Source organism: Mustela putorius, unplaced genomic scaffold (assembly GCF_011764305.1).
Source record: "Mustela putorius furo isolate JIRA1106 unplaced genomic scaffold, ASM1176430v1.1 tig00003869_pilon_pilon_pilon, whole genome shotgun sequence".
In the NCBI taxonomy this organism is placed as follows: Eukaryota; Metazoa; Chordata; class Mammalia; order Carnivora; family Mustelidae; genus Mustela; species Mustela putorius.
This window is the reverse complement of record NW_025422021.1, coordinates 10,005,465-10,025,541: the sequence shown is the minus strand read 5'-3', so window position 1 is coordinate 10,025,541 and position 20,077 is coordinate 10,005,465. Positions and strand designations below refer to the sequence as shown.

The following is a 20,077-nucleotide window of genomic DNA, read 5'->3' as shown; positions in this document are numbered from 1 at the left end:
GGAGCTACCCGTTTTCTATGAGATATAAACGTAACCTTAGTCTGGTTCCCTTCACAGGAAAAAAGAAAGTAAATCTCTCTCAGGCTTCACAGCTTGCTGAATGAGAATGAATAAATGGAAGAACGAATGAATGGAAATGCACCAAATATGAATAAATATGGATTTTAAACAAAAGTGGTTTGAATTTTTATCACCTACTAAGTCTGGATCTCCCTTGGGTTTATTTTCTTCAACTCTAGTTGGGAATAATGATGAGACAGATAATGCCTATAAAATGTTTGGGAGGGGTGCCTGGATGGTATAGTTAGTTGGGTATCCGACTCTTGGTTTTGGCTCGGGTTATGATCTCATGGTTGTGGGATCACGCCCCGAATTGGGTTCCATTGCTCAGTGCAGAGTCTGCTTGGAATTCTCTCTCTCTGCCCCTCCCACTTGTGCTCTCTCTCTCCCTCTCCTTCTTTCTAAAACAAATTAAAAAAAAATGTTCCGATAGGCAAAGTCCCTACTGCTCATTAGCAATCTTAGCAGATTAGAGCTATATTAGAAACAAAAGCCAGTGTCAATGACAGTAATGTTTTAGTTGAGTGATATGTTTAAAGATGCTCAATACAGTATGAGCTACTAGATTTATAGTGTGTACTCTTTTTATATATATCAAATATCACCTACTCTTAAAAATAGATCATAAAACAACCAACCAACCAAAAAAAAAAATAAAAGGTCTGGATATTTTTATTTCTTGGTCAATTCATTATCTAGGTCAAAGAACACCATTTTTCCTAAAGGCCAGCAGTCATTTTCCTATCAGAATTTCTCTCCCATATACAGGAAACTCAAAGCCGGGGTTCCTAGATGATCCCTCTACTGGGGAAAAACCTATAAAGCCAATACTGACTATTCAGTCTGAGCCATTTCTTTTGAATTAATCTGCATTAGGTTAACACAAGGTAAAACTGAGTGATTTTTGAGAAAACAGCAGCATTGTTCTCAGCCGGTGCTACAGACCGCATTTAGCTGAACACCCACAGGGTCCCTATGCATCTTTTCACCACCACTACTCAGGACGGTGAGGGTTCTTATATCAGGCTCACAGGAAGCCACTCTTCCCAGTGTCTATCCGGTGGCTGCTTACCAGGTTTCATTCAGTAAAGAGAGCACTCCTATATTCCACAGTGCCTGATATTCTTTAAATAGAGACCCATTCATTCTGTTCAAGGCTTTATTCTCTGCTGAAATACATAGACATGGGGAGAAGTGGCAGATTATGCTTTGAAGATTATTTACACTGTAGTGTGATTGAATTCATCAGTACAAATTCAATAAATACTCATTTTCTTTCCTCCCTGAATGAAGAGATTTAGGGAAAAAAAAAAAATGGAAGCAGAAAATGTTTGAGGTAAAGAACTGCAGACAACCTCATCATTCTGCCTAGAGCCCAACCTGTCTATTTTTCATGCTGTCAATTTCCAACTAGACAATCCATCAAAGTTCTCAGAAATGAGTCATGATTAAAGAAGAGATTTAGAGTGTCAGCATAACCCTCAAGGCACCCTAGACTTCAACAGAAATTCCCAAAGTTCAAACCTAGAAACAGGGTACATAGTAGGAAAAACAAAGGAACCAAAGATCTGATTATGGTTTAACCACTTAGGTCACATGTCAGACATGGGAACATGGGAACAGGTCAGTTTCATGGACAAAAACCTCTGGGTATTACAAAGGGAAACAGAAAAAATTAGCCACGCAAAACAGAAAGAGCCTGACTTAGGAGACTTCTGGCAAATATATGCAAGAGGAGTGGCAAAACTGAGTTTGGAAACTTCTTAACCAAACTAAAACTAAAACCACTGAGAAAAAGAATATTTAAAATTTACAAACGTTCTCTCATTTGAAGAGAAATAATTACAGCATCTAATTGGGGTAAAGGAAGAGGAGAAACTTTTTTGTGATCTGCTTAAACAAAGGTCTTATTCTATAATTATTATTTGTCTTTCATGAAAAAAGAAAGTTAGCCAAAGAGGTGAGTTTGCTTCCTGAGAACCCACTTGGAAAGTACAAGCATACATGCAAATGCACAAACATACGTACACGTACACACACACACACACACACACACACACAGCCTTTTAACCTTTTCAATAGGAACTTTGGTTGCACAAAGGTGAGGAGCCAGGTATGCACCAGGCTGACAAATCTCATCAAAAAGAATCCAGAGCAGCTCCATTCTCTGACCCCCCAGGGCATCTTCGCAGAATTAAAAGTTGCAAGGGTCACTGACCCCATCACCTCAAGTTCCACAAGCAACTGAAGAGGGTTTAGCGAAGACTGTTAGCCAGTTCAACTGGAAGTTATTAAGAGTTTCAGGGACAAAATGGACTAAATAAGTCTTAAATCATGTATTAACAAATTTGAAATAAACAGCACAAATAAAATCAGTTGAGCTACAAACTTAAATTTGAGAATTGGTCTAAATGCAATGTCATGCTCACCCTTTAAAGATAGAAACCTTTGAGTTCAAAGTGAATATAATCTGAATCTCTGCATTCAGAATTGTAATAGCCTTAACATAATTATGGTTGTTTGCTATAACCTCTGGTCCCTAAAGAAGGAAAATTAAAATTACTCCACAATGGTTTTCTCAGTCCTACACCTAAGATATAAAAGCCCAATTAATCAATCATCTCACTTATTTTGAAGTTCAAGACGATTTAAATGTATGGGAACACTACCCACTACTCTATTTCCTGGAATATTTAAAAATCAGAATTAGAACTTCCAAAGTGTGGAAGGTAATGCCGGAGCTTTTAAGAGTCAGAGCCGATAAAAAATACTTCCTCTTTCCTTCATTCAAAACCAGTCAGGATCATGCAATGAAATTAAAAACTATTCCTTATGATCACTGAGAAAATCTTAGAATCCTTTGAGTTAAGAAGGAATGTCACTCGGGTATTATATCTAATGTGCAAAAAAGGTTAAAGGAACATGCTTGCCATGAGAAATGCCCAGTATTCATACTTACACAACCTCCAGCAAGGATTTCTGCTAAAAGTGGAATGGACCCGTCTCTTCTGGTAAATTTGTCCCGGACAAAATCATTGACCTAATAAGAAAACAACATCAGTTAACTGGAATTCTCAACCATTTCCTCCACTGGCGTGTTACTGGTTTTCCAAATCATCAAAATACCTGTCTCATGATAAAATTAAGAATTATCAAATGTCTACATAGAAGCTGAAAGTTTTACAGACATCTTGATAGTGTGCCAGTCTCTGCAGCATCCATCTTAATTGTTGGTTTAATGATCATCTAAACAAATGACATATAAATTCAATGAGAAAGAAACTTACAGTCAGTTTAATGGCCTTTTCTGGAGCAACTCCTATAAGCTGTGGTATCAGACCTAGGTAAACAGAGAGAAGCATTAGCAATATGAATGTAGTAGACATTAATATGTAAACCCAACAAGTTAATGGCTTCTCCCTTATTATTTACCTATCGAACATTCTAGGGTTTTCACTAAAATATGAAAAAATGGATTGTCCTAAGAACTCCGTACATGTATGTAATAATTATTCATGTCAAACATAATGCTAGGCTTTCTTGAGGCTATAGATCCTTTTCTTAAGCATGCTTCCCTTAAAGCCTAGTTATCTAATATCTCTCAAAAAGTACCTTGAAGAAGGAACGGAGGCCATGATCTTCTCTACTCCCAAACATTGCCAATAACAATGTAACCAAATTCCCGCCCTTTACAACCAACAACATACAAACATACACGAACTCATTAGAGAAGTCAATGTCATATATCTGCAAAACAGGCTGTTGAGTAGACCCAGGTTTGGGCACAAACGATGCTAATAGCATACGGTGGTTTGGTTATTACAGAATACCAACTCCCATAATTTTCTCTTTAGAGAAAACCAGAATTCCGTATACATATATTTTAAAGGAAGCCAAAACTGCAAAAAAACCACACAGTTTTAAATATCATTTAATGGGTGTCTTCTATAAGCAAAAACATATGCCTCCTGCATTCTTATTTACTAATATATGTCAAACTTAAGACATTTCAAAAGAATCTTCTTAAAACAAAGGAAATCATTATTCTTAGAAAGTTAAATTACCAAGGCTGGCTGCAAACTGGAAAAGAAAAAAATATATAAACAATTCAACATCTGTAAGGCTCAGCTTTCTAAAGCACACAGATTATCCAAATTGCTGGCGTACATTTTTTGCATACATTTTTAAAAAATGCTAACAATAAACATTCTATACCCTTTAAATCACCCAGCCATAGGGGAGTTATGTATGTATTTGCACACTCACTGCTGATCTTAAGCCTACTTTGAGGATACTGCTGAGTGATTTTCTGTGAGTTGAGAGCCAGCGAGTAATCATACATACAGGCTACTGTCAGTCAAACTGAATTATCAGTGACAAACACAAATCTGCACACACCTTTAATGGGTAGCAGGCTGATTTAAAAGAATAAATCAGCAGATGGCAGTCTTAACTTTCTAACCTTCATGATTATGAGGCCCTATTACTTTTAATCTAACTTCCATACACCCATGTCAGCATGTGTATTTGTTTTACAACTTGCCTCAATAAGGCTCATGGAATTTTAATAAAGTACTGATTTATGTCATTTTATCACTATTGCTTGCAAAGAAATTTAAACTAATCTGTCAACAATTTTGTCAATCATCTGACAGAATAATGGACCAGTACTAAGCAATATATGACAATCTCAATAATCATAGTGTTCGCATACAGGACTCCTACAATCGTCTCTCTAATACAAGAGTCTCTCATTTAAAGAACTGATTTTATCAGCTCACATCATGAATAAAGCGAACAATCCCTCCACCTCTCCCCACCCCCAAACTTGGCATATCAGACCATTTAATTAACATGACATCTCTCCGAAACGAAATTTTCTGTAAGCATCGAACCATTGAGAAGGCTAAACTGTGAATGAAGTATATACCCTGGTTACTTCTAATAGGAGCATTCTCTTTAAAAGCATACCAAGGAGGAAGAAAGGTTATTATTCAACAAAGAAAGATTGGAGATGACAAAGCAAAAATCAAAACAAAACCAAACCCTAGTACCACTCAACCCTCCTTAAGTTCCTCATTGAAAGAAATCTAGATACGCAGGGTTTGATACAGCTTAAAATAAGCATTCCCATGCACAGACCTGCATTCTGGACAACACATACCCTTTCCCATGGAGTAAGTACATGTTATACAGCTAAAATTTAGACAGGCTTGAGTAACTCCATGCATTCTCAGGAGCCGGGTATTTGAGCTGAGTTTGATTTGACCACCCTCTTTTCTTATTTTATATATATATATATATATGCGCTGCGAAAAATGAACATTCTCATGGCCCTCTCCTTTAAATGTGAGCATATCAGGAATACATTTTTCACCTGAGTATCTGCAAACAATGCTAACCAGAGGTGTTTTTTTCTCTTGTCCGTGAGCAGAAGCTTTGTGCAGGTCCAATCTTTCTTCCCAAGGAAAAGGTTCTAAGCCCAACAGGTCAGCAGAGCTCAGAGCGAGCTAGGGATTAATGAGACCGTGTGTACAAACAAACAAGTACAGTAAATTCCATAAACGCTCTGGACTTGAGCATGTGGAGAATATTTTCAAAGAATTCCAAGTGGCGCCCAAAGGGATTAAAAAATTAATCTCCCTCCCAAAGGAAACCCTAAATTCTTATGTGAAAACATGAACATGAAAGTCATTCCCTCTCCAAAGAGAACAAGTTCCTACAAAGCCCACGGGGGTGGGGAGTTTCTACAAGGGGCTGCTGCCTCTGATGCTGACAGCACTGTGCTCAACCTTGACTTGGTGGTAACATTCCCCGCAAAAGGAAATCTCTCTGCTTTTACTCAGTGCCTCTGAGCTAAGGGGGGGAAAGGAGAGAGAATGAGACCTGGGGCCAAAGGTTTTCTTTTACTCTTTTTTTTTTTTTTTTTTTTTTTTTTTTAACTTCAGATGACTCACTGGAAAAAAGACTTATGAATGGTCTCCTTGGAAGACACAAACACATCTGACATCTCTTTCAACTGAAACAAGTGCACAGAGGGTAAACTCACTTCAAGTAACAGCCTGGCTTCCATTTCACAGAGAAGAGGTACATCTTTCTTCTCTCACCCTGAGAAAAGCAGCTCTCTACTTCTTAGCTGTTGTCCTTTATTCAACTCAGCCTGAGTTTTTGAGAGCACGGGGACCATGGACTCACGTTGGGACAAAGGCAGGATTTGGATTCCATGAAATACAAGTATCAGGGAGAAGAAGTGAAGGCCTTGTCTGCAGACTAATACTGCTAGTTCCCAGCAAGAATGTAAAAAGGGAAGCCAGCAACAAGAAAATAAAAAGAGAGAAACAGCTCTAGTCTGACTGGACAGGCAACACATTGATTTTCAGAATGACGGAGGTAAAATCTGCTGCTGGGGAGACAAAATCACGAACTTCAGCAGCTGAGCTCTGCTTACTTACCCCGGTAGAGTCCAAAGAAGCCCTCGTAGCGCAAGACTTTCTTAAAACAGTCAAAGCTGTTTTTGTACATCAGCTCTCCAACCACAGAGCCAGTGCCGCGCTGGTTTTGCATGCGGGTTTTCACCAGATCTATAGGGTACACTGCGGTGGCTCCCACGGCTACAAATAAAACAGGAGTTAGGCTTAAAAGAGAGCATAGTTAAATGGAAGATCTTCAAGCACAACAAATCTCATCTCAAAGGACTCAAAAACAAAATGCAGGATCTATGCTCACAAAAAAAGGGGACGGTGTGTTTTTTCCTTCTCCCATACACCGTGCACCGCTGAAGGATGACAGGCTAGCGACCGGGATCCATAAATACAGCTGCTTCCGAGAACAACTGCAATGGATTTTCAAGTCATCGCCAACAGTAAATAATCCAGACTTGATTTTTTCTAACAATATGAAGCTACTATATGTAACATATTTCTTTATATTTTCCATTCAGTGCCTAAATACATACCATTTACCCCTTACAATAATCATATATGTTCCCACAAGTAGCTGTAATTTTAAAACTTAGTTTACTAAAGCATTTTGGTAAATTAATCTTAGTTACAAGCATAATATCAGAACCAACCTCAACATGATCTTATCCCTTTGTACAGAATTTGGTCTTAAAGACTTTATTCATTTATTTGACAGAGAGAGCGCACAAGCAGGGGGAGCAGCAGAGGGAGAGAGAGAAGCAGGCTCCCCACTAAGCAAGGAGCCTGAGACCGGGCTGGATCCCAGGACGCTGGGATCATGGCCTGAGCAGAAGCAGGCGGTTAATTAACCACCTGAGCCACCCAGGTGCCCCAGAGTTTGGTCTTTAAAAAATGAATGTCAGGCTTTAGAATTTTTCAGATTGAATAATGTATAAAATGACTTAGAATGTTGTATTTTTCAACTGGTGAAAACCAAAACATGTTCTGCAACTTCTAAAACTGAAACTGAAAAGAAAAAAATAATAGTTTCCATCAGTTCAGGCTTGTTTTAAAAAATCATAAACATTTTAATCACACTTCCTAGGTTCTTCTCAACAAAGCAAGTTCACACTTTCTGTGGAGAGATTTAAGCCAAAAAAGTCCCTCAAATTCTGCCCAGGAGCTAGGAGGGGAGGTTCCTTTTAGGAAATAGTATGTACAAGTCCAGATATTCTTCAAGCAGTAAAAAGGGAAAGGAAAAAAAAATGCAAGTAGAAAAGCCAAAGTGAATCACTTTAGGAGGTGGTTGTATTTCATAAGGTCCTGGGATTTCTACCCCAAATCTTAATTTCCTACCTGCCCTTTCCCCCAACACCATTAACACAGTTAACACAGACTCATTTCCATTTCTTCATCCTGGTTCTCCGCAGGATAATTAAAGTGAGTGCAGCACACGCCCAAACTTTCACTTTACTACGGAGCTTTTGTCCTGAAGACAGGCTGGAGCCTGAGGGTCCACAGCTGTGCTGCAGCAGGCCCTCTGATCCCAGGTAGAAATCAAGAACACTTCGGAAAGCTCTGCGGTCATGTCCCGCAGGAACGATGAACTGCAGCTCTGCTGATCGGTTTCAGTCTAGTGAGATAATATTACATGAACACAAGCCGGGAACAGCACACAGCCAAGTCACTCACCTCCAGCAACTGAGCCCAGAGTGAATCTATAAGCAGACTCGGCAATCTGGAGCCAGACAGGCCTGCCTAAACCATGAGATTGCTGTGGGAGGAAAACATGTAAAAAAAAATTTTTTTTGGAAAAGTATGAGGCAAATTTTTTTTAAAAGCTACAATTCAGCTATTTTAAGATTTTTAAATGGATACCACAATTAGCATTTTAAAACTGCATCCAGACAAACAGATACCGTTACTCCCCCACCCTTTTTTTAACAAGCCTATTAATACCTGATTTCTTTGCTACTATTGGGGAATACACCATCATTCCAGAGAAGTGACGCTTTCAGGTAAACTAACATTTTGGGTATAAAATCCCTTCCCCTCTTCTTTACTTTAACCAACCTAAAATTTAAAATATTTCTGAAATGTGCAAAAACTACCTTGAGGGACACCTGGGTGGCTCAGTCAGTTAAGCATCTGAGTCTTGGTTTCAGCCCAGGTCATGATCTCAGGATCATAAGATCAAGCCCCATGTTGGGTTCCGTGCTCAGCAGGGAGTCTGCTTGAGATTCTCTCTCTCTCCCTCTCCCTCTGCCACTCCTCACTCCACTCGCTCACTCACGCTCTCTCTAAAATAAATAAAATCTTTAAAAAAAACAACACTACCTTGGTTCCTCGATCAGAGACTATTGATCATAATCTACCTTCTCTAATGACTGAAAGCTGTCATATTCCTAGGCCCATCAATTACTGCATCAAGTTCTAATGCTGTGGCATGTGCTGTCTTCCCAGGCCTCACAGACATTACTTCTTTTACCAACAGCTTCCTAATTTGGTTTTGCTGCCTCTCATTTACTAGGGCTAGCAACATCACATAACTAGGATTGTTAGAATTCTATTTGTAAGGCAAAGTCAAGTACTTCTCTTTGAGGCTAAAGCGAAAACCTTTAATAACTACTATTTCAAGTGTTCAGAGCCTTGGACCCCTTATTTCTAGCTTTGCAGCTCACCACTGAGGTTATCACTACATAACTACAAGATTTCTGACCTATGTTACCAAGCATTCCCTCTCCTAGGCCTCTGCATTGTCCAGCTATACCTATGCAAAGAAAACAGCTGAGGGGCTTTAAAAAAATAAATTCCTGAGGCTTAGAGCTTATCTCTTTTTTAAAAGTTTCAAATCATTCGGCTAGGCAGTTAGGTAGAAAACCACTAACCTAGCCACATCTATAGTTCCACCATAGAATCTACAATGATAATGCAAAGGAAAAAAGCCCTATTGTGACTCAGAATGTTATTTCATAGGTAGCCCCCAGCATATAGTATCCAAAAGAATTGGCCTATCCTTGTCGGCCAGTCTTGTTCTTTAATATTTTCTTCATGAAGAGAGCAGTTACTCTCTATAAACAGTTTGAGATGAAAGAATAAAATATTTGGTTTAACATAAAGGAAAGTTGAAACATATTAACTTGGAATAAGCTTTTTAAAACCAGCATAATAAAAAGCTTAGATATGCCCATTAGAATAATTTAATGGAGAGGGAATCCATGCCTAAAATCTAAAAGGGGGAAAAAAGCTAGTCCACTCTGCTTTGCTTTCATCTGTACAATCTCTTCAAAGCTCAATTAACCAAGCTAAATATGGCAAACCCAGATATTTACAAATAACTTGAGAAGCAGCCTATAAAGGGTTTATCTGCTTCTTCTTTTGTAAATTCTGTACCACAATAAGTGTGCTTTCAGGTTTTAACCAAAACATCTGATACCTAAATATTTAATGTTTGATTGTGATCTCTGTAAGCAGAGATCTTTTAAAAAGCTCATTATGCTTGCCAGTATTATAGTTCAATAGATTCTATAGTAAAAAGGAAAATAAATAAATAATATTTGATGAAAAGCAAAATGAAACCCTTGGCCAAAAAAAAATTAGTAGAACACCATTATTTCAAATAATATCAGCACATATTTTACAAATCTCAACTATTACACTATACTAAATTTATTATAATCCAATTAGGTAAAAGTGTACATCTACAATGTACAAAACTGAATTTAGTATGTGGAAGAAACCATCATAAAAAAAGGTGGAAAATTACAGAGTAGTACATCACCACAATCTTGTAGGAAATACATTTTTTCCTATAAGTAGCCCAAGCAACTACCCAGCCATCCATTATGTTTAATTTACATGCTGTTAACAAAAGTGAGCAATTAATAATTGGAAGCTGATATTTTTATCTGGAATCTAATAAGGGAAAAAGTAGGATATTTTAACAATATCCTACTACAATGAGTATAAGACTAATTTTGATTCACTCATAGAATAGTGAAAAATGGGCCAACTGAAAAGTTAATTACTTTTTGTTCTTCTTATCACTATAATAATAACACTAATTTTAGACTTTGTAGAGATGTACTATCTCCCAAAGGGTGAGAGCATTCTACCAAGTACTCAAGACCTGGGCCCTAATGCAGCCCTCAGGGGCCCAATGTTTTTCAATCTTCTATAAATAAACTCCTTTATGAGACCACCAGGAAGAGGCTTTCAGCAATTTCTATCCACAGTGAGACCACACTGGACTAATTTTTCAGTCAGTCCTCTGTTCATACAAAGGTAAAATGTCCATTGTATGGACAAGACTAAAGACTTGCTACAGGTCTCCTCAGATAGGGAACAAGCAGAGCAATGGCTCAGTTTCCTGTCCACCCAAGAATGATGTGACTCTTCATCATTCTTCAAGTCAACAGCCTTAACAACTCTTTGGAATTGAACACTCCTGCCAGGAAGATTTTAAGCATCTAGCCCCAATACATGATTTCATTTATAAATCATACATAGTTACATTGTACTAATAATATCTATAAGAATTGAAAAGTAACATACTTTATTAAATTACATATAGTATGTATTTTAGGGGCACCTGGGTGGCTTAGTCATTAAATGTCTGCCTTCAGCTCAGGTCACCATCCTAGGGTCCTCGGATCCAGCCCCCACAGCAGGCTCCCTACTTAGCAGGAAGCCTGCTTCTCCCTCTCCTACTCCCCCTGCCTGTGTTCCCTCTCTCACTGTGTCTCTCTCTGTCAAATAAATAAAATCTTTATAGAAAAAACAAAAACCAAATACAGATAGTGTGCATTTTAAACATACACAAAAGTAGAAATTATAAAGAATGAGATGGAATAAAATGTTTTTTAAAAAATTTAATTTTCAGGGGTGCCTGGGTGGCTCAGTGGGTTATAGCCTCTGCCTTCAGCTCAGGTCATGATCCCAGGGTCCTGGGATCGAGCCCCACATCGGGCTCTCTTGCTCAGCGGGGAGCCTGCTTCCCCTTCTCTCTCTGCCTAACTCTCTGCCTACTTGTGATCTTTGTCAAATAAATAAATAAAATCTTTAAAAAATTTTTTTTTAATTTTCATTTATTAACCAAAAAATATTTTGGGGATCACTTCTATGTATTATATTGACTAAATATGCCTCAGTTTTTAAAACATGGACTGAACAAAGTGAAGCTAACCAGTTAATTCTGATTACTCTATTTCAAAGATAACATAGTTGAAAACACAATGAGTATCTTCACAGCAAAGATGATGTTTTTAATGTCATATGTTTTGAAGAAATTCTAGAAATGGCATTTTAGCTTAGATTTTAAAATCCTTTAAAATCAGTGTGGCTGTTATGCTACCTTTTAAACACAGCAAATGTAGGGTTTTTAAAAGTTTTTATTTAGATTCCAGTTCGTTAACATACAGTGTAATATTAGGTGTACAATATAGTGATTCAACACTGCCATAGAACACCCAGTGCTCATCACAAGTCTCATCCTTAATCCCCATCACCTGTGTCACCTATCCCCTCACCCCCAACTCACCTCCCCTCTGGTAACCATCAGTGTGTTCTCTATAGTTCAGAGTCTGTTTTTGGACAGAAACATATTTTTAACTTCTAAAAACATGCACATAAAGCTTTTTTCCAAAATGGAGTTTCTCAATCACAAAACTGTGTGAAAATAAGCTCCATTCTCATAGATTATTATTATTATTTTTTAAAGATTTTATTTATTTATTTGACAGAGAGAGACCACAAGTAGGCAGAGACACAGGCAGAGAGAGAGAGAGGAGGAAGCAGGCTCCCTGCTGAGCAGAGAGCCCGATGCGGGACTCGATCTCAGGACCCTGAGATCATGACCTGAGCCGAAGGCAGCGGCTTAACCCACTGAGCCACCCAGGCGCCCGATTATTATTATTTTTTAAAGATTTTACTTATTTATGTGACAGAGAAAGAGACAGTAGCAGAGAAGCAGGCAGAGAGAGAGAGAGGAGGAAGCAGGCTCCCTAAGGCAGAGGCTTTAACCCACTGAGCCACCCAGGCACCCTTAGATTATTATTTTTAACTATGTCTCCTTTCAAAAGAATATGTTGAACTAAAACTCACAGAATAAAAGGGCTCTGATCCCAAATAAGAATCCAGTAACCATTGGGGTGCCTGGGTGGCTCAGTGGGTTAAGCCGCTGCCTTCGGCTCAGGTCATGATCTCAGGGTCCTGGGATTGAGTCCCGCATCGGGCTCTCTGCTCAGCAGGGAGCCTGCTTCCTCCTCTCTCTCTCTCTGCCTGTCTCTCCGTCTACTTGTGATTTCTCTCTGTCAAATAAATAAATAAAATCTTAAAAAAAAAAAAAGGAATCCAGTAACCACTAATTATTATTCATATGAAAAGGCTCTCCTGTGTTCAACTACACGCATTTTCTTTTTTCTTTTTCTTTAAGGTTTTATTTATATGAGAGAGAGAGAGAATGAAAGGGAGCATGAGAGGAGAGAGGTCAGTGGGAGAAGCAGACTCCCTGACGAGCAGGGAGCCGGATGTGGGACTCAATCCCAGGACTCAAGGATCATGACCTGAGCCAAAAGCAGTCACTTAACCAACTGAGCCACCCAGGTGTCCACACACATCTTCTTTAACCTGTCTTCCTTTAAAGAATGTTTATAAGCCCTACAAAACTGTATGAAAACTAAAGAATTATAGTGTTCTTTAATTCTTAGCTAAAAACATCTCTATAAATATACAAATGCCTGAATGGTGTTTGGCCTCCACCCTTATTAAACAGCACTTTTTTTTTTTTTTAAGTACAATATATGGTCAGTAAGAAGGTTTTTTTAAGCTTAGCTAGCACTGTAACTTGTGCTTCACTTGTATTCAGGTATGTAAATTAATTTAATTAATGCTATAGATTTCACTTCATGAATATTCATAAGTAGAAATGCTACTGTAGCTGTCATTCCTGTTAATGACTGTGTACTGAATTTTTAGCATTTAGGCTGAAAGAAAATACTCAGCACTAAGAACAAGATCGCCTACCGTGAGCAAATGGGCCAAAGGAAAAGACACTCTTTCCCTTAAGGTTCTGATTATGATCATGAAAGTGATATTTAATAAGATTAATTAGGTGTTTTTCAAAGCAAAATAAGAGTTGAGAATCTTAACTAATTTTTAACCTGCTCCCTAAGCATATGTGTATGATAGGAAATGACTTAAGACCTCATTTGATAGTAGAAAGTTCTTATGCTTTTGTTGTTGAATGTATCTCATTCTATAAATGAGAATTAGATAAGGCAAGATCATGCCAGTAAACAAGTCAAACTACCTAACCAAAACACAGCTTCAAGCTGGAGGCTAACCCAATAAAAAGAACCACCCCTTCAAAATAGCACACTATTAATGGAGAAAAGAAAAGGAAAGAAAAGCGGAAGATTACACAAGGGGAAGAAAAAAGCTAGATTTTAATACCTCCTGAAATGTATGATTGGAATGGAAATAAGTCCAGGGAAAATAAAACAAAATTCCTTGCGTATAAGTCACACCTGGATTTGAATTCAATATTCTCGCCCTTATAAAATAAGATTTAAGGGTTTGTGAGTCTTTTGTTTTGTTTTTTAGATACCACCTTTAAGTGAAATGAAATGCTATTTGTCTTTCTCTGACTTCGTTCACTTAACATAATACCCTCTAGGTCTAACACGGTGTCACAAATGGCAAGATCTCATTCTTTTTTACGACTGAATTATATTCCCGTGTGTGTGTGTGTGTGTGTGTGTGTGTGTGCATACATAACACATCTTTCTTATCTATTCATCTACTGATGCTCACTTGGGTTACTTCCATATCTTAGCTGTTGTAAATAATGGTTGCCAGAGGGAAAGTGGGTGGGGGATGGGCAAATTAGATAAAGGGGATTAAGAGGTATAAACTTCCAGTTATAAAATATATATGTCACAGAGATAAAAAGTATGGCGCAGGAAATATAATCAGTTATTTTGTAAGCTACATTAATAGACCTATTAACACTGAAAAATACCTTCCTTTGAAATGCAATTTTTTAAACATCAAGACCAAATTTTTATAAATGAATGCTACAAAAATGCAAAGTTCAATTCACTGAGCTCTTTAAATATTACAATGTCTCAATTATTTAATAAATTCATTAAATTTTATAAATCAATGAACTGGAATAAATCCACCTATTTTTTAAAGGATCTGAGAACATTTGGTGGAAATAAACTTTGATGGCAACAGATAAAAATTTTTTGCTATTAAAGAAGCTAAACTTCTTCGCTACCTGTAATGGGTTACAGGTATACTTTTTTTTAAAGATTTTTATTTATTTATTTATTTGACAGACAGAAATCACAAGTAGGCAGAGAAGCAGGCAGAGAGAGAGAGAGAGAGGGAAGCAGGCTCCCTGCTGAGCAGAGAGCCCGACGTGGGGCTCGATCCCAGGACCCTGAGATCATGACCTGAGCCGAAGGCAGCGGCTTAACCCACTGAGCCACCCAGGCGCCCCTGGTTACAGGTATACTCTAATCTTCAGGAAACTTTATTCCATTCCAAGCAAAGAAAGTATTAACATAAAAAGCAATATTTTCCATTTTTAATCTATGTATCTAACTAAAAAGTTCTTGTTTATTATGTAAAGGAGAAGTAGAAATTCTAATCAGCTTCAGAGGGAGAATCCTCATTCCATGGACCTCAAGTAGAAGAAAAATTTCCTACCAAATTTCCCAAAGTGAGCCCAACGTACATGCCCGATCTTTCACTAGCACACGTGGCTATTCACCTGTGTGACAGCATTAAAGAAAAAGCAAACTTGGGCTCTTTCTGTGGCATGCCCATTTAGTTTCTTCTCTCTCTCTGTTTCCAGTCTTCTTCCCCATCTCCCCACACACTTTCAATGTCTCCTAGAGCACCACAGTCTCCTAAGGAATCACATGGGACAAAGGCTTCATCTATTAAAGCAGGGAGATAGCAGAAGGACAAGGAGTTGCCCTCCTAACCCTCACCCCTAACACAAAGCCATGTGACCATCACTACAACTGAGACTGCCTCTGAACACTACAGAAGTTAAGGGTTTCAGTTTAAAACAAGACCTAAAAAAATAAAACTACTGTTCTGGTCTACTCTTCCATGTAGTATCATGGGGTTTATTTTCCCACTAAGATAGATTTTTTTTTTTAAGATTTTATTTATTCATTTGATAGAGAGCTAGAGAGCCCTAGTAGGCAAAGAGGCAGGGAGAGGGAGAAGCAGGCTCTCCATCAAGCCCAATGCAGGGCTCGATCCCGGACCCTGGGATCATGACCTGAGCTGAAGGCAGACGCTTAACCGACTGAGCTACTCAGGTGCCCCTAAGATAGTATTTTTGAAATCAGAAATGGGACTGTATTAACTTTATGGGACTCAGAGCTATTGTTTTAAATCATCCTTTAAGAAAAAATGCTTACATAGTTAAGGTTTTCTTTCTGGTTCATTAATTACATAGTTTTCCTGCATTACTGTAGTCGATAAAGCACAATCTCAGTGAAAGATTTACTTCATTAGAAGAATGTTTTATATTTTAAAAGCCCTATAAATATCAGTCTAATGATTCAAAGTGAACTTAACACTGATAGCTAAATGTCACTATACAAATGAAAGGAAAAGACTAGTAGTTCTAGGAGTAGTTCTAGGAAGAAGGAAGTCCAGCCCATGTATGTCTGCACTCTTATTTTCCTTACCTTAATAGCTAAAAGAAAAAAAAAACAAAACAAAACATAAATTTAGTTCCCCATAAAAATACTTCATGAGGGTGGCTGTAAAAGTTCTACAAAGGTAACCTTTGAGCTAAGTCAGATCTTTTTCTAGAAAGTAGTTTTTAATTTTCATAGCATTCACAGGCTCTAGGCCATTGTGTACATGATTTCAGCATTCGGGGGGGGGGGGCAATTCTATTTACGAGATGCCTCCTACCTGTCTCTGAAGTTCTGCCAGGTTGTAAGGTAAGGCCCCCTCAGCCAATGGGGCTATTCTCTCAATATCTGCCAAAGTCAAGCGCCTTCAGGCAAAAATATGGAAAAGGAAAATTGTCAGACACCAACAAACTCCTCATACCAAGATCATATTTCTTCAGAAACAAAAACAAAGGAGTGGAGGAAAAAACTACGCTTTAAAAGTAGTATTTCTCTATTTACCCAGATCATTTTTTAGTAGAGAAAAAAATCTCCAGGCCCAGGTTCCCACAACAAAAAGCAAAAGACCCCAGAAAAATAATGTAGAGTACACAAATTTAATAAGACTCCAATGATACATAATAAAAGAAAAGAACTAATATTACCAGAAGCAAAGTATAGACATTGACAGTTCGTACATAACTTAACATATTCCTTTGGCATACATATTTAATGCACAGGTACAAAGTATCTTGAGAAGGATATACGCAAAACTGATAAATACTGGTGGCCCTTAAAGAAAGGCACAAAGGTAGAAGACAGACTTTTTATGGCACCCTCTTTTGAGCTCCAAGTTTCGAACCATAAATTACTGTTTTCCAAAACCTTACTTAAAAATAAGTATGCTCCATGAACGAGGTTAGGTCACTTCAGATTGTTTTGAAAAGCACTTTTTTGAAACTGTTTTATCATGAAGGAGGCTCAGTACCTTTGCTCAAAATATGAATTCTAGATGGATGAGATACAGCCTGACGTTTCATATTAATCACCAGAGATGGAGTGGTCCATTCTGTATCATGTCCAGCCTAACAATTCATTATGTAGCAAGAAGGCAATAAATCGCCCAGGTATACTCAGCTTCTATTAGTCCTCAGCGCTACCATTAAAACTCATTTTTCAGATATTCCTACACTTAAATAACTACTAAAGGCGTCTAAAAAAAAATCTTATTACTTAATAGAGCAGAACTCCCCCACCCCACAAATCCTGCCAGAGTTAAAGTTTTTTCTTTTATTTGCAAAAGAACTTTGCAAATTAAAAACTCTCCATGTGCTTTGTTTTGTTTTGTTTTTTAGGTTTTTTGTTGTTGTTGTTGTTGTTTTTTAGTCTATAAAATGGAAGCATAAAACATCTGAGCTTGTCTGGAATGATAAGCATGGTGATAATGTCACAGGCCTATTTAACAAAAATGATACCCTCTAACAAAAAATGATATATACAATTCAGCAAAATGAACATTTATAATAAACCAATAACATTACAAGACTCCTAAACATGTACTTCAGTTTATTTGATAAACTTGGGCAAATTTTCAGAAATCTCTTTCATGTAAATGAGTCCAGATGAAATCATTTTTCCCATCCCTCTCTCACTTCTTACTCCCCTCTACTTTATTTTTCTTCCCTGCCCCACTTCCCTCTCTCAAGCCCCGTAAGCTAACCCTGCTCTTTTCTTTTACCTCTCTCCATCTCTTCCCTCCCTTCCCCCATCCTCTTTTCCTTTTCCCTTTCCTTTCTCCCCTTCTCTCTGTACATCTCCCCAACCTAAAGATCTATCTTCCTGTCTCTCCCTCCTCCTGTTTCTCATATTGCCTATCTTTCTTTGAATTTGTGGACTGCATTAACTACTGTTAAAATGAACTGAAAGCATACCCTTGCTTTACGTGTTAAAGAAATTGTCCTATAATAAATATCACAAAGAATTATTGAAATAGTTACCCTGTAGCATTATATAAGTCTGCAAGTTGGTAGAGGATATCAATTTCTAGTGGAGTGACCTGTCCATAGCGTATGGCACTCTGTGCAAATTCCTCTAGAAGAAAAAGAAAATATTTTAAAATCTGAAAAGATTCTTAATATGATTTTACTTTAACCAATTATGATCTGAAAGTTGAAGGCATCTTAGTATTATTTTAAAAATATAAAACTGAATTTAAATACCTAAGTTCAACTATGAAATTCTGAAAGCTGGCAAAAGATATTAACATCATGTACAGCAAAACCAGACAAATTAACTTCAAAGATGAAGTGATCTCTTTAGAATCCTCTCTGTTATCTTGTTTCTTTGCTTTGGTCTCCAGGGCTATAAGATAAAAGAATTGGCTATTCTCCAATCACCTAAACACCCTACTAAAATATCGCAAAAAGAACAGGCTTGCCCATCTTTCTGGGGCAACTCTTTCCTAGAAAAAACAAGCTGCCGCCGCACTGCCACTGACCAGTTTGACAGATTGGGCCAAGGTTCTTTTCAAAACTGTCAAAGCACTTTTCCATTCCTGACCCCAGCATCCCATTAATTCCACCTGGGTTTTTGGAAATCACTAGGGCCCAACTGAAGCATATACACATAGCTACATACTTTCTAGATCTGGCTTCAGAGGGGTAAACTTAGACCAACCTCACGCGCTAGATAAAGAAAAGTGAAAATGCAGACACAGATCAATACATATTTTTAAAGTCTTACCTTTTGTGACTTCAACATCTTTCCTTGTGCCGGCTAGAGTGCTGTAAATCTTACGAACAAGCTCCATGTTGTTCAGTAAGGAGTTAAATGCATTGAAGTAGGAGAAGCTGACCTGATGTGAGATACTTCCTCCAGCTGCCTAAGAAATGACAACACAAAAAGTGTAAAAAACAAATGAAAACAAAAAAACACGTTTAAGGACACTACAGTTCTCCCAAAGAAGATCCAAAGGACTCTTCATTATTAAAGTGATTAACAACCAGTCCATAAATACAAAGAAAGTATCATACTGAAACACTCAGTGCATTTCACACCCTCAGGGAGGTCTATGTAATTTAGGTTTTAAGGAAGAAAGCAACATCTGGAAGTTGGACTTCACGGTTCATCTACCTATAAGGTCAGAAACAACAAATACAATTATCACAGATCAAAAACAATGGTTATTTAAACAAGATTTTCAAGATCTTCAACTATGGAACTCTTGCTAGTCCAGCATAATTCAAACATCAATGTACAACATAAGGAGTATTTTTTAAAAATTGCTTTTATTCCTATACAGATACATAAAAACCAGTGCTAACTTTACATCTTAAGACTATTTCACTGTATCAGCAGCCCTCCTAATCTTTTCTTTTTTCTTTTTTTTTTTTTTAAAGGCGACTTATAATTAAGATATTTAACAGTCTGTGCTGGGCTCTACATCATGAAAGGTACAACTACCATAAACTCCAAAAAATGTAGAGAAAATCTAGGGATGACTTATTCACCAGAAATTAGATCTTCAGTGGAATGGTGCAGAAGAGGCTCGTGCCTGAGGTGCAGTGGGGGGCAATGTGGCCTTCATTACTTCTCCAGGATGAGGAGGTAAGCTCTCCCTCTGCCTACCAGTTGGACATAAACTCAAAGAGAATATTTTTCATAGTTTATAAAGCCTAATTTCTAAGTCAGGAGTCAGAGGAACCCATATGATTAAAAACATTCTCTATTAAAAACTCAAAGAAATACTTATGGAAATACCAGTGTGACCTTAATCATAAAGGTCTACTGAGAACAGTGTAGGTAATGATAGGCACCCATCCCTCACACACATGCCTTAACCCAAATATAGATGATATGTGTGTTAGCCTGAATTTGGATGCCAGTGACCCAAAAGCAGAACTCAAATTATTTATTACATTCCTTTAGGAATTGAAATGCCATTTGGTAAGCTGAAGCTATAATAGGTCT

General features: G+C 37.7%; 1 protein-coding gene across 4 annotated transcripts in view; it reads right to left on the bottom strand.

Annotated features, from left to right (window-relative positions):
* Positions 1–20,077, bottom strand: part of SLC25A12 (solute carrier family 25 member 12) — a 205,810-nt gene that overhangs the window by 29,488 nt on the left and 156,245 nt on the right. For all 4 annotated transcript variants that reach the window (XM_013052068.2, XM_004744072.3, XM_013052067.2 and 1 more), the window contains 7 exons: positions 18,851–18,989; positions 18,106–18,199; positions 16,410–16,494; positions 8,154–8,235; positions 6,513–6,671; positions 3,348–3,400; positions 3,020–3,100 (listed from right to left, as the gene is read on the bottom strand). In XM_013052068.2, coding sequence (XP_012907522.1) covers positions 3,020–3,100; positions 3,348–3,400; positions 6,513–6,671; positions 8,154–8,235; positions 16,410–16,494; positions 18,106–18,199; positions 18,851–18,989 — 693 coding nt within the window. The remainder of the gene's footprint in view (positions 1–3,019; positions 3,101–3,347; positions 3,401–6,512; positions 6,672–8,153; positions 8,236–16,409; positions 16,495–18,105; positions 18,200–18,850; positions 18,990–20,077) is intronic.